At 43.0% G+C, this 15,000-nt stretch overlaps 1 protein-coding gene across 1 annotated transcript in view; it reads right to left on the reverse strand.

The window, feature by feature from the left end:
- The window catches only part of PLXNA4 (plexin A4), a 2,762,645-nt gene that overhangs the window by 93,804 nt on the left and 2,653,841 nt on the right, over positions 1-15,000 (reverse strand). Inside the window, exon 29 of the mRNA XM_044064236.1 lies at positions 13,836-14,005. Within this exon, the coding sequence (XP_043920171.1) occupies positions 13,836-14,005 (170 nt within the window). The remainder of the gene's footprint in view (positions 1-13,835; positions 14,006-15,000) is intronic.

Here is a 15,000-nt window from a genome sequence, read left to right on the forward strand (position 1 = left end):
ACTAAAGTAAGTAGGTACATTTTTGGCGTGAGTTGGTAGTGAAGTAACAGCTTGCTCACGTCCAGATGACCTGTAGGTATTGTGGATGCAGGTAGGCCTTGGATGGTGGGGAGAGAGGGTTGCTAGGCTAAATGAGTTAGTCCCCTCCTCTCTCTTTTGTTGTGTTTCTCTTTAATGTTAGTTAATTTGATGTGGGGGATGGAGTTGGGGAGTCCAGGGTTGTGACAGGAATTTCTAGTATGGAAGTTGTTTAAAGGGTTACTGAGAGGAGAGTGTGTGTGGGTGAATGGTTGGTGGGTAGTGTCTGTATGAGTGTGGTGTTTGGCTTACCTGGGTAATGGTTTAATTCCCCAGAGGTCCAGCAGGCATTCGGTTGCTGAGGTTGCTCCCTGGTGTCCAGTGATGTTTCAGGTTGTTTTCCTGAGCCAGCTGCTGTTGCTGAGTTTGGTTGCTGGTGGTCCAGTGGTGTCTCTGGTTGATTCATTGGGCCGGTCACTGTCCCCGTACCAGTTAGGGCCATGCAGTTGTTGAGGTTGCTTGCTGTCATCCAGTGGTGTTTCTGGGGGATTCGTTGGGCCCATCACTGTCTCGGTGCTCAGTCGGGTGGCAGCCATGTGGTTCGGCAGCCTGCTAGTTGCAAACAAAAAAAAAATGTGCATCCTGGTGGTCATGGGAGGTTGTGGGGGTTCCTCGTTGTAATTCCAGACTCCATAGCATTGGGGGTAGTGGGTGGAAGATCCTCTTGTGCTCCCTGGTGTGTTCGTGCACTTCTGTAGCTGTTCTCCAGGCACGCTGAAGGTAGTGGCCGTTAGGATAAGGGATAACGGCACGACTAACTCATCTCACTGGTGTTAGTGGTTTGAGGATCCCTTAGCTGCTCCTTGGTGGGTTTGTGTGGTTCCATTACCATTCTGCGGATATTTGGTCTGGGCCCCAGTTTACACATGTGCAGTGGAGGTAACGGCCATTACCTCTAGTGTGGACAAGGGTTTTGCTGTTCAATGTGGAGAGGTAAGGGATTCCAGGCTCATCGCTGGTCGGATGGTGCTGGTTTGGCTGTGCTGCTGCAATGGAGTTGGATAGAACATAGGTACAAGGGTTTTTTTTTTTTTCATCAAGTTGGTTATCTGAAAGGGATTGGTAGCTGAAGGGAAGTGTGTGGCTGAAGTGTGTGAAGCTGAAGGGTGAAGTGTGTTTCAGGGAGATTAATATTTTACTCCATTGGTGTGAATGTATAAGTGCAATAGTTAGTGGTCAGAGTGCATGCTTTGCAGGTAGTTATTCAAGGGGTTATTCCCAGCTGCAGGGTACAGGTAAGTATGGGCGTTGGTGGAGAGAGGTGTTGCGTAGGGCAAGGCAACATAATAGGGGTTGGAGGGTGTAGTAGTGCAGTCTGGTTCGTGAAGCTGTATTAACATTGTGTGTTTCTTTCTTACAGATGGCTAATTTACCGGGACTACATCAGCGATTACAAGCTATTGTGGCATAGCCGATGGAAGAGTTGTTTCAGGAGGTGGCAACATCTGAGGTGGTAATGGAACCAGAACAGGCTCTGGGTTGGAAGAGGTGGCGCACCACGGTGAGAACCCCAGCTCAGGGGGAAAAGACAACAGCCAGCAAAGTAGACGGTTGCAGTGGATACACCAGCTCCCAATACGTCTGAAGATGAAGGCGCAGGTAATGGTTTTACTTCAGCAGTATTGTCTGGTGAGCTAGGGGTTGAGGATTGTGGGGGGGTAGGGATGAAGAGGACCTGTTAGTTGGTGACCTCGGGGGAGGTTTGCAAGTGATAGAGGGTGCTCAGAGGCAGCTGGCACAGGGAGCCAAGAATCCTGTCATAGATGCAACTGGGGTGGGTGTAGGTTCCGGGGACAGTTCGGTTTTGGAGGTAGGCTCTGACTTTGGGCTGCATTCATGGGACTGGTTAGCCACCTAATCTTTGGGACAGGGGGCAGGAGAAGCTTTCCTGACTCCACACATTCTGGGGTCGGTCAAAGAAAAAATTTGGAAAGGCGAGTATGTGGATTTGTTTGAGCTGATCGATGCAGAAGGGGTTCAAATGCTAGTGGAGGTGGAGTCATCTAATAGCAGGGATTTCCTGGTGGCTTTAGCGGCATAAGAAGGAAGATGGTAGGTAAGCTTTGCCCTAGGATGTGGGAAAATTGGGTGGTTGGCATTGCCTTTTCTAGGATATTTCCTTACCATTATAAGGTGCAACGGTTAAGGCCAGGGAATGCGTGGCTTTGGTATGATCAGCGTTTCTGAAAATGTAAGGCTGTGGACCACTCACTACATTGGGAGGTGCGTCTTCTTGATATATGATTAGCTACGATGATGGATAGTTATGGTGGCTTTAACATAAGGGTGAGTGGGGGAGAAGCAGTGGGTATGTGTTGGTCTTTTAATAGTGGTTCTTGTTCATGGGTGGGGTGCAAATTTGCACACATTTGCTCAAGATTTGGCAAGAGTCATTCAGCCATATGCTGTGGTCGGCAAAACCTTTCCACGTGGAACTCCAATGTTATGGCTCATGAGGTTGGATTTGGTGGGCAAAGCTTCGCCTAGCAGGGGTTTCAACCAGTTTGGGGTAGGGGTAATTTTTGTGGGTCCTGGGGACTTGGGTTCTCTAGAGGCAATAGAGGAAGGGGCACCATTCCCCATTAAGCTGGAGGTTCTGCGGGGTATGCTTTGATGGTTTCCTGTCCTTGCCACCAAGAATGAGATATTACAAGAATTTCAGGGGGGGGGGTTCCTATAAAGTCCACCATGGGAGGGTTTGGGGAGGTTGCAAGAACCTGCGATCAGTTCAAGGTAAAGAGGACATCCTGGAGGTTTTGGTGGAGAAGGAGTGTCGGGCAGGGCATTTATTGGGTCCTTTTGACAGTCTGCCTTTCAGTCATTACAAGGTGTCGCCTCTGAGGTAAGTGCTGAAGAAACGGGCTGGGGAATTCAGATTGATACATCACTTGTTGCATCTGGAAGGGAATTCAGTGAATGATTTTATTGCAGATGAGGAGTATAGGGTGCATTATGCATCCTTGGATGATTCTGTGAAAGTGATTAGGGAATTCTGGGAGCCATGGCTGGTTAAGATTGACATTGAGTCCACTTGTTGTGTATTAGGAGTAAGGATTGGCCGTTACTGGGGATGCAGGTAGGCGATAAGTACTACTTCGATAAAGCTATGCCTATGGGCTGTTCAGTGGCATGTGCGACTTTTGAGAAGTTCAGTACGGCATTGGATTTGGCAGCAGAGAGTTGGAATTCAAAAGGCAGTGCATTGTTTAGATGATTTTCTGCTGGTGGATGAAGGAAGGGTAGGAGCACAGGAAGGGGTGCGGGAGTTTATGAGCATGTGCAAGGAGTTGGGGGTACCATGAGCTCAGCATAAGATGGAAGGTCTGGCGAGAGCCTTAGAATTTCCGGGACTAACGGTTGATGCGGAGCGGGGACTGTTTTGCTTACCTGAGGATAAGATAGAGAGGCTTCGGTCGGCTATATGTTTGGTGCTGGGCAAGGATAAGATTCGGATTCGTTCAGCCATGGAGTTGTTCGGACTTTTGAATTTTGCCTGCTGAGCTGTGCATCCAGGGTGAGCATTTTGCAGGTTGGTTGCTTATATCTTTAAAGGGGGTCGGCATAAACACCATTGGGTTAGGGTGACCAAACTGGTGAGGGAGGACCTTGTGTTGTGGGATGGTTCTGTGCAACAATTTAATGGGATCTCTTTCTGGCAGTCAGACTGGGTGGGGCAGGAAGAACTTCAGTTGTTTATGGATGCAGCTGGGGGTGTCGGTATAGGGGCCTGTTTTGGGGGTCAGTGATTTGCGGCTGAATGGCTTCGAGATTGGAAGGAGGTATGGAGGCATGACATGGCCTTTCTAGAGTTGATGCCTATATGGGCAGCATCTGTTGTGTGGAAGGAGCATTTGAGGGACAAACGAGTAGTTTTTTATTTGGACAATATGGCTGTAGTGAGAGTATTACAAAAGAAGATGGCTAAATAAGGCTTGTTGTTGGTATTACGTAAATTGGTTTTGCAGTGCCTCTTAATAAATTTTACCTTTACAAGAGTGCATCTGCCTGGTGAAAAGAATGAGATTGCTGATAGCTTGTACCGATTCCAGTTTTGCAGGTTTCAAGGGTTGGCTCCACAGGCAGAGGAAGTGCCAGAAACCCTGCCGGAGGAGGAGTGGAATCTTGGATTGAAGTAGCCAAGCAGTTGGTATTGCATTCCTGGGCTCCTTCTACAAGGAAGGTGTATGGTAGGGTTCTTTCTGAGTTTAATCAGTTTGTTTTGCAGTTGCCAGAAGAGGAGGGGGTGTGGTCGTAGCAATTACTATTGTGATATGTAGCTTGTGCTTGGGGGATAGGCAAGGTTTTTCAGATGGTCAAGGTGGATTTGGCTGCTATTAGCATTTTTGCTAAGGTAGCGGGGTTGCAAGATTTGACCAAGTCTTGGACATTAGGGAGAATGTTGAGAAGTTGGGGAGAGTGGTGGTGGAATGTAGGGACATTCGATGGCCACTTATGAGGGTTACATTGAAAGTTTTGTTGAGATGGTTAGGGTTGTTACGAGGGGGGGTCTTTGGATTACTTCATGTGGGGCACATTGTGTACAAGGTTATATTTTGATGCCTTCCGTGTTTTTGAGTTGTTACACACACACACACACACACACACACACACACACACACACAGACAACACACACAGACATACAGACACACACCGGCAGACACACACACACACAAACACACACTCACACACACACACACACACACACACACACACACACACACACACACACACACACACACACACACACACAAACACTCACAGACACACACACACAGACACACACATACATACATAGCCACACACACTGTCAGATGTACACACAGACATATGCACATATGCACACACACACACACACACACACACACACACACACACATACTGACAGATACACACACCAACAGACATACAGACACATACACACACAGACACATACATATGCACAGACACACACACCAACAGACATTCACACAGACACACACACACAGACAGACATACAGGCACAGACACACATATACATAGGTTCATAGGTTCATAGGTTCATAGGTTCATACTAGGCTATCTGCCCAAGGGCATTTACAAGCCTAGCCCATCGTTTTGTGGCTTACGCCACCCCTTTAGTATGGGGAACTATACCCATTATTTTGCTGTGCCTCTGTCGAGCAGTGACACTGAGGTTATCCCTGGGGTATATCTGTGATCTCCCATCCATTGGTCAAGATTTCTCTTGAACAAGGCCAGCGAGGTACTCTGCCTCACATGTACCGGGATTTTGTTCCACAGCATAGGGAGTCTTTGGGTGATGAATCTATCCCTCCAGCACGTCCTATTAATAGCCGTGTCAAGGTTTAAGTCTCCCGCCCTTGTGGCTCTGATGGATCTAGATTTTTTGAGGTGAAGCATATTCATCAAATCTGGGTTTGACATGGCCTTGTATGTTAGGCAAAGGTCACCTCTGAGCAAGCGGTAAGCGACTGAATAGAGCTGGAGTTCTTTCAGTCGGGCAGCATAGGACAGATTTTTGAGACCCTTTATCCTTTTGGTGAGGAACTTTTGTGGCCTCTCCAGCTGCTGCAAGTGTCGGGTCAGATACATTCCGAATGGGGCATTGTACTCAATCATTGGTCTGATGAGTGATGAGTAAAGGGAGACTATGACCTCCCTTGATCTAGATGAGAATCCCTTCATGATAAGGTGGGCAATGTAGAAGGTCTTCCTAACTACTTTAGCTACATGGGTGTCGAATGACAGACTACTATCAACCTGGGTCCCCAGGTCCCTGATAACTTCTTCTGTGCTCAGTGGATTGCTACCTATTTGGTAGCTAGGGGTAACCTTGTTTTTCCCGAAGGGTATGACTATGCATTTTTTGGCATTTAACTTTAGGCCGTGGCTCTGGCACCAGTTATCCGTTTCTGTGAGACCCTTCTGAAGGATATCTGTATCAGATGTGTTTTCTACTATGGCCCAGTTTGCAGTCATCTGCAAACTTTGTCAGCCATAACCCTCCTGTGTTTGCTTGTACTTCAGAAAAGTAGATGCCAAACAAGAGTGGGCCCAGGACTGAGCCCTGTGGGACACCACTTGTGACAGGCTTTGAGTCTGACATGGCGCCAGCAACTCTGACCCTGTGGGTTCTGTCACTCAGCCAGTTTGCAACCCATCTTGTGATGTATGGGTTGACATTTAAGCTGATGAGTTTTTCAATGATACCCGAGTGGGGTATTGTATCGAAGGCCTTAGTCAGATCGAGGTAGGCTGTATGGACTGCCTTTCCCTCATCAATGGCTTTGGTGACTGTTTCGAAAAAGTCAACCAAGTTTAAAAGGCATGATCTGCCTTTGACAAAGCCAAACTGGGTTGGATCCAAAGTCTGCAAATTCCCTATGTCTTTATTTATGAGGTCCATTATGATCCTCTCCATGGCTTTGCAGATAAGGCTTGTCAAGCTAATGGGCGGTAATTTCCAGGGTCGGTGGAGGCACCGCCTTTGTGAAGTGGTACCACAGTTGCAGTGCGCCACTCCTGGGTGCGTATCCAGAGGTAAGACTTTGATTAAACAGCTGTCCTAGCTGTGGGTTTAATTCCTCATTGAGTTCATGGAGCACACAGCCGGGGACAGCATCAGGACCCATGGATGCTGTGTTTTTGCTTTGGAGAGAGCAGTTCTCACTTGGGCGCTGGAGATGTTTGGGGGCTGCAATCGTTTGGTATAGATATCTCTCCTTTTGGGGGAGGGGAGAAGTTTGCACTGAACCTGTCAGCCAGTATGTTGGCAATGTCTGTAGGATCAGTAATCTTCACATCATTTTGAACTAGCTCTGAGCATATCTGGGAGTTTCCTCCCAGGTTTCTAACATAGCTAAAGAAGGCCTTATGATTGTCTTTTGAGTCTTTAGCTATTTTTCTCTCGAAATTTGCTTTGGATGATTTTATGAGAGCTCTTAGTTTTTTACTTATAGTGATCAAGGGTGTCTTACCTTTTAAGGATTTTGCTCTATCTTGTAGTAGCTTCCTCCTTTTGTTGTAGAGTTTGTTTATGGCTGGGGTCCACCAGACTGGACGCTTGCCTTTGGTACAAAGAGTCTTTGTTTTGCTTGGGATTGCCTTATCCATGCAGTCCTGCAGGTGCTGGTAGAAGGCATTTGTAAGTGATTCAGCGGCTTGAGTACTGTTTTCCCGGCTCGGGGCCTTAAAGGAGACCACACTAGTCTTTAGAAGTGTGAAGTCGGCTTTTGAGAAGTTCTTTACTGTGGTCTTTTTATTTCAGGTGGGGTGGGATGAGGACCTCCAGCGAGATTAGTTTGTGGTCTGATCTCACCAGTGAGGGGTACACCTCCGGTGTTGAACATTGTGCTCCCATGTTCGTGATGATGAGATCAAGTATGTTATCTCCTCTTGTGGGGATGGTGACTAGTTGTTCCATGGCATTTGAGTTTATGAATTCCAGGAACTTTTGGGCTAGGGTGTTTGGGCTTGAGTAGTGTTCCCAGTCTATATTAGGGTAATTGAAGTCACCTAGTATGATGGTGTTTGGTGATACATTTATCCCTCTAGTGTTTTCAGGAAGGCCATGTGAGGTTCCTGAGTTTGTGAGGGTGGCCTGTAACATGCTACAATTTGCAGAGCAGTCTTGCCTATGGTTAATTGCACCTGGATGGTCTCCGATGCATCGTGCGTTGCCACCAGTCTTGAGGTGTGGGTGTCCTTGATGAATATGGATACCCCCCCCTCCTTTCTTGGTATTGTCCGGATTTTGGGGCCGGAACGCATGATATGAGGTACAACCTGATAGCGCTGGGGTGCTCTCAGGAGCCTTGAACCAGGTTTCTGTCACAGCACAGACATCGATGTTCTCCATACTGAGAAGGGCCTCGAGTGCGTGCATTTTGAGATTTAGGCTTCTGGCATTGAGCAGCATTACCCTTAGTTTTTTTCCTTTTTTGTGTTCTAGGGTGGTAGGTTTAGAATTTGAGCCTTGCCTAAAAAGGCACTATGGGGTGGCAAGAGCCTTTGCCAATATCCGGAATCCGGGGGGTGACAGGTGCAAGCCGTCCCTTGCGAAGCAGCGTGGCTTGTCCAGCATGTCATCCCAGGCAGACAGACACTGGATCCCCTTTGAATGACACTAGTGTTTAAGCCAATTGTTAAAGCTGATCATCTTATCTCTGTATTGTGGCATCATTCTTGGTGAAGGTAGGATACTGCTCAAGGTCAGGGTCATACCTGCCTGGGCTACATAATCAGAGAGCTCCTCAATGTCTCTTTTCATGTAGTCCAAGGAGGTACGTCTCAGGTCGTTTACACCAGCGTGGACAATGACTGAGTCATATTTGTACCTGCTGTTGAGAGACCTGAGTGCTTGCGTTATGTGGCGGATTCTAGCACCCGACAGGCAGCTTACTGTGACCTTCTCCTTACTCAGTCTGGTGAGCGGGACGTCAGTGTGTCTGACTATGGAGTCACCAATGACTAGTGTGTCTGGCATTGTGTTTGGCCTTAAGGGCTGTGACTGTTTGACACTCTGACTGTGAGGTCTATGTGTTGCAGGTGTTGTGTTCTGAGGTGGTGGTTGTTTGGGTGTCTGCTTTGGTGGCCTCTGCTGTTTTGGTAGATTTTTGATCAGAGCCTCCGAGTATGTCTTTGTGTGTTTATGTGTATGATTTGAGGTTGTAATGGTACTATGTGAGGCTGGGTCTATAGTGTGTGTGGTAACCTTCTCCTCCTGACTGGTCTTGCCAGTCCTATGTTGAGAGAGCTCAGCCTCCAGTTTGGCCGTATAGTTGCATCTCTCGCATGTATTTGTGTTTTGTGGGAGGAGGAGAGGGTTGTCTGTGTACATGAGACAATTGTAACATTGCCTCAATATTCCCAGGTTAACCAGCTGAGCAGGAGAGGACACTAGCAACTGATCCCTCGACATGCTAGAAGGAATAGACAAAAACTTTAAAAGATTCCGGGACGTGGGTGACCGAGAAATGGGGGGGTTGCCTTTTTGGGGTACTATCTATGACAAGAGTGCCGTATCAAGGTAAAAAGTACTGTAGGAGCAAGTGCTACGTTTAACAGATAGAGAATAGTCTACTTGGAGTCAAGTAGAGATGATCTTTTTAATTATAGGATAAGCTGATTAGATCAGTAGTATAGTTCGAGGAAGGTAGTTTTAAGGGAAAATTTGAAGAGTGGACTTTAGGTAGCCCGAATAGTTTAAACCTGCTTAACCGCTGCTGCCCTAGTGTGCAACGGTAGCAACTCCGCTAAATCGGCTAAATCGGGCTAAATCAGCTAAAAGCGTGCTTTATAGCAGGGGCTGGAAAAGACAGGAAATGACCCAAAATGGCCAATAAACTACAAGTTACTGCCTTAAACCACTCCTCTGAGGACAAATGAAGGAGTTATGGAAATGACCCCTAGTGGCCAATAAAACTACAGTTTCAAGTCAGTAACCACCTCTCCGGGGGGCAGGGAAGCTGCTCAATGTTAGTCACTGCCACTGATGAACACAGAGACCCTCCTTCAGCCCAAGCAAAAATGGCCTCACAGAAACTTTCAAACAGTTCAGGAACAGCAAGCCTGTAACTGAACTTTTTTAACTCTATACACATACACCAACAGACACACACAGACAAACATACACAGACACACACACAGACACACACACACACACACACACACACACACACACACACACACACACACACACACACACACACACACACACACACACACACACACACACACACACACACACACACTCACTCACTCTCTCTCTCACACTCACTTCCAATATACACTGTTCTTTTAATTTATTCAGTCTTTTATAAAAATAACAATAATAGTTCTAAAAAAAAATAGTGTCACACTTTTGATTAGTGTTTTTGATGTGTTGATCCTTTCAATATAAAAATATGTTGCAGGAACTGTGTATTAATCTGTTTAAAATATAGTCAAACTCATTAGTGTGCATTAAATCCAATAAACAAAGACTTGTACTTCCAAAGTGATATCTTTAAACTGTAGTGACATCCTGACCATGTTACCATTACAGTTATCACATGGTAAGATAACACCCATGCATGCTATGGACATACGTGAAAATTAGTTATATGTAAATGTAAGTCTAACTTAAATGGAAAAAAAAAAGACTGTGTTGACCAAAATGTACAAAATACAGTAAAATCATCCCACGAGTGAACAGCGGCTTCATTTCCTCTTGAAATATCTCAGTCATCTTAAACTTTACTCCTAAGGTCCGTCACTTCAGCAGACACATTGCATAAAATCAGATTATGTCTCCAATTGCAAAAGGCTTGCTCTCAGTGTATATGATAACTTACACCAAGAGCAAGTTGAGAATAGGTGATTTGGTATCTGTTCTCTTTAGTAAACCTGTTTATAGAGAGGCTTCACACTTTAGTAAGTCACTTACACTGACAGTAGGACTTTCAGAATCAGAGCAGATTTACACAGAGAGCAACTCATTTGGAATCTAACCCAGTGGCTGTGCAAGTAAATATTAAGATTATAAAAGAAAATGATAAGTAGGAAAGAGGAATGCAAATACATAAATACATAACTATTTATAAATATGTATAATTTTGTAAATAATGCTTTGTATAAATAAAGAACTGTTAAGGTGTCATGGGATCTTTTACATCCACCTGAGCTACCAACAATTCAAGCAGATGGGACCTTGGTTTAACACCTCATTTGAAGGATAATACACTCGAAAGTGCAGGACTCCCCTTAAGCTGCATGTAAGCAATTAATCTTACTGGTGTGGGAATAGAACCCATAGCTTTGTGCAACAAAGGCAAATGTGCAACCTGTTGTGCCACTGACACTGATATACCAAAATTTAACGGCAGTTCTAGTGTATGTCAAACTCTTTTTCTAATGTACTTATCTAAGATATTTTTTTCTGAATTCTGTTAATCCTTCATATGTGTTAACCAGGAACAAACTAGATTAACTTCAAGTGCCTTTTCCACATCATTTTAGAAATATTATTTTTCTTAGCTAATCCAGTCAGTCAATCTGTATGCAAATGACAACTGAGAGTAAAATCAAATCCATGGCTATGGGATAAAACTCATTAGCACTTCATAGCTTTAACTCTATGTTATGCCGACAGATAAATGACTAAGGAATCCATAATGAATTGTTCCTCAACTATCTAGAGGATATCTAGAAAGCATTCCTTCTTAGGAGCTTAGTTCCCATAATTCCTTCCACCAGACAAAGCAACATGTAACAAAATGAATGCTGCTTTGAAAGTATGTTGCAACTTTCTGAATGCAGTATCGCCATGGTTATATACTGAATCCACAAATCTATTTTGTATAACAAAAAATTGAACCAAAATTTTATGTTTCGCTTTATTTAGTTTATAAACATACATCAGTGGCAAGGTACAACAAATCAAAATACTGCCTTTATAAACCTATTTTTTGTTTATTTATTTTGTGTTTTTAACCGATTAAGTGAAATTATTCTGGCAAACCATTTTCTGTACAGTTTCATGCCATACATTGCAAAGGCAAATGCAATATACATGGGTATTTTAACAGCATTTGATGGAATCCTACATCAGAGAATATGTAAACTCTACAGAGTGAACAGAAGTCAGAATCATGCCCTTAACCCTTCAGATGTGTGGTGGCTACACTGAGTGCACTGTCATATTGTGAGAGATTGCACAACAGTGACTAAATTATGGGAAACTTTCTTCATGATTTTTAAAGAAATCAGTTGCACTCATTTTAATCCAAGTAGTCATTGAAGCAGGAAGATTAGAACATAACAGGCAGCCAATGCTAAGAACTTGTTTCTTTGAGCATCTACTGAATATATGCATATTGTTTTTTTCAGGAGCTAAAAGCACCAACAATGTATAAACTCAACACTAACAGAGTTCCAGCTATGCTATCTGGGAGAGAAAACACTGCATTACAATATATCATTAAAGAAAGTCTATAAAGAACAGAACGTTGGGGTAGAGCTACAGATTAATTTAATTTTTATCAGTTTTTACATGGGCATGTAGACAGGTCCAAGAACCATTCTCATCCGTGACTTGATTGGCATGGCCAGGGGTTAATACAATTATGTACAGCTCTGCAAAAAAAACTAGAGAAACAAGTTAACCAGCATGTTTCTGTGATACAGAAGGAAGTGAAGTACCTGGTTAAAAAAAAAAATAGGCGTATATGGAGAGCCTGTAAACATCCACAAAAAGAGTAAGCAAACATGAGGCTGGAAACACAGCCTATATAGCTATGAAGCAGAGTTTGTTCCCATGTTTCATCTAACAGGATCTTACAAACGTCCATGAACAAACAAAATAAGGTGATGAGTATACCCTTTTTCTTCCTCTATTTAGGTAATGTGACAGAAACATGCAAGAGAGCTGATTTAAAAGCAAGAAGCACAAGGCTTCTGAAACTGATTAAATTTGATTCATACCATAACTGTAGAATTTCTCTTTACCTTCATGTCATACAAAATTCTACAGTCAAGAGTCCCAGAATAAATTAAACAAACATGAATTTTTATACACTTTAGCAACCTATACGTCAGCTGGAATATATGTTCCCTACTGTAATTTACACACACACACACACACACACACATATATCTATATATATATGTGTGTGTGTGTGTGTGTGTGTGTATATAAACGTATAGATATAGATACAGACAGCTAGATACATATATACACATATACATATACACACACACACACACACACACACACACACACACACACACACACACACACATGCATATTTATATTCACAGAAAATTGAAAGTTGAGAAAATTACAACAAATGTAGGGAATATCAACTTCAGCCTTTGGTGTGGTACATATAGAAGCAGCACAGTTTGTATGTTTATCATTATTTTCAGATGCAATATTGAGAACAGAGATAAGCAGTATTCCAGAAATAGCCTGACCTATTTATACATCACTTTTTATGAATTCCATATTTATAAAACACCTGTAAGGAAATTTTTTACAATGTGCTTAGGGTCAGGCTTGCTCTCTCTAGAATGCACAGAAAATATTGTATTACTCTTAAAGTTCTTAAAGGCAAACCACAATTTTTTTATAGTAAGAGGACAAACTGCATTCCTGTGAAAACATCACAGATAGTTTCACTGGTATGGTTATAGCATCAGTGACATTATTCTAGTAATAATGCAATCTCCACATGTAATACTAATGTCTGGTGTGCCATCTGGGTTGAGTTATCAGTGCACAGAGTCACACTATACTACAAAAGCCTCCTACGGCTTTTTTTTTTTTATTGAGATTTTCATAATTTTTGTGCTAAGCATTTTTGGAGCTATTCTGATTCAGCAATAAGTATACACATCTACCATGTTGCATTTCTTGAAATACCTATCCCATCCTCCATGTGTAGAGGGCGCTATCTAACTTCTCCACCTTAGATTATACAGTGATGTTCCCTACCTCTCACCTTTAGTGCTACCAAAGAAAACTTTCATAAGTTCCAAGCATCACCCCCAATCAGTTGCATAAATGCCTTGGGATGCTGGCATGTTTGTGCTAGTACATTGATAATTTTTTCAAAATTTACAGACAGACAAAACTGTTCTCTCCATTGCACAACATAGTACCAATACAACTATGACAGTCATATTCTGCTCTTTCTCAACAAATGCATGAAGCATAAAAACATTCAGTATTTTTTTGCACATCACCAGCCATATCTCGCTCACATGCTATACTCACCAGTTGCTCTTCCACGTGTGTCGCACGTGAGGATCATGTATGCCATGTTTATCCGCCTGCTCGTCCAAGAAATCAAACATGTACTTGATGGCTAGGGGAAGTGCACTTCCTCGGTGGGCTGTGCTGAAGATTGTCTCAAACAGGTCATCCACAAACTTCTGCAGCGTGCCCTGCGTGGTACAAAGTACACAGGTTATAGACACCTTTAGTTACATTGCCTTGCTCAGCAAGTATTACATTCAAAAATAGCAATATTGTTTTACTGTAGCAGACCACTTCAAAGCAATAATAACATACATACAAATGTATATTTACTTGTTTAACAAGTCATGTACAATACACATAGTACATCAATAAGTCTGTTCGCAAAATATCAGCATAGTATTTCACGTGGTTTTCCTTCACTTTATCTACCCACAAATCATCTAAAATTGTAACATCTAAAAAATTCTAAACTACATAGCTTCAAAACTGGTCTAAGAGAAGAGCTATGAATATTGAATAAAAAGGTTTATTTTTATATGCTTCCCTCCGTAAGGCACTGTTAATTTTTGCAGTGTACAACATTGTCCAAAAGGAAATGAAAGAAAGCGTTGACTGCAACAAATAAAGATGATTGCTGAGTTGCACATTTACAGCTGTTAGCAACAGTATTTTTTTCTGATCTGCAAATTTACAACATTTTTGCATTAGAGGGAAACCTACACATCTGCTCCTTAAATATACGTATTCAAAGATTGCTGTACCAGAAGGAAATACTCCCAGACACTGCAGCCTTAGACATATCTCACTCCATGTGTGTCTAGGTGATTTTAGATAATGTCAGTTAGATATTGTTGCCTTCATATCTTACAGTCATTATACAATATGGTCTTGAGTTTCTACACTTAGATTTTACTGTGACAGATAACATGAATGTAAATTTTATTTGCTTTGTACTTATCAATCAAATTACATTTACTGCTGAACATAAAACCAGAAAAAATGGATTAAAAATATCTACACTGTGACTAATAAAATGATGGCAAATCTTACAACAAATAAAAAAGCAGAAATAGAGCAAAACAAATCAACTACAACAGTGGTTCACGTGGGCACATTTACATTCAGCATTGGGCATATGTAACTAAAATTACAAATACAAGCCACAGCAGGTTAAGACACT

This window comes from Protopterus annectens, chromosome 2.part2 (assembly GCF_019279795.1).
Source record: "Protopterus annectens isolate FY-2018-M chromosome 2.part2, PAN1.0, whole genome shotgun sequence".
Classification (NCBI taxonomy): Eukaryota; Metazoa; Chordata; order Ceratodontiformes; family Protopteridae; genus Protopterus; species Protopterus annectens.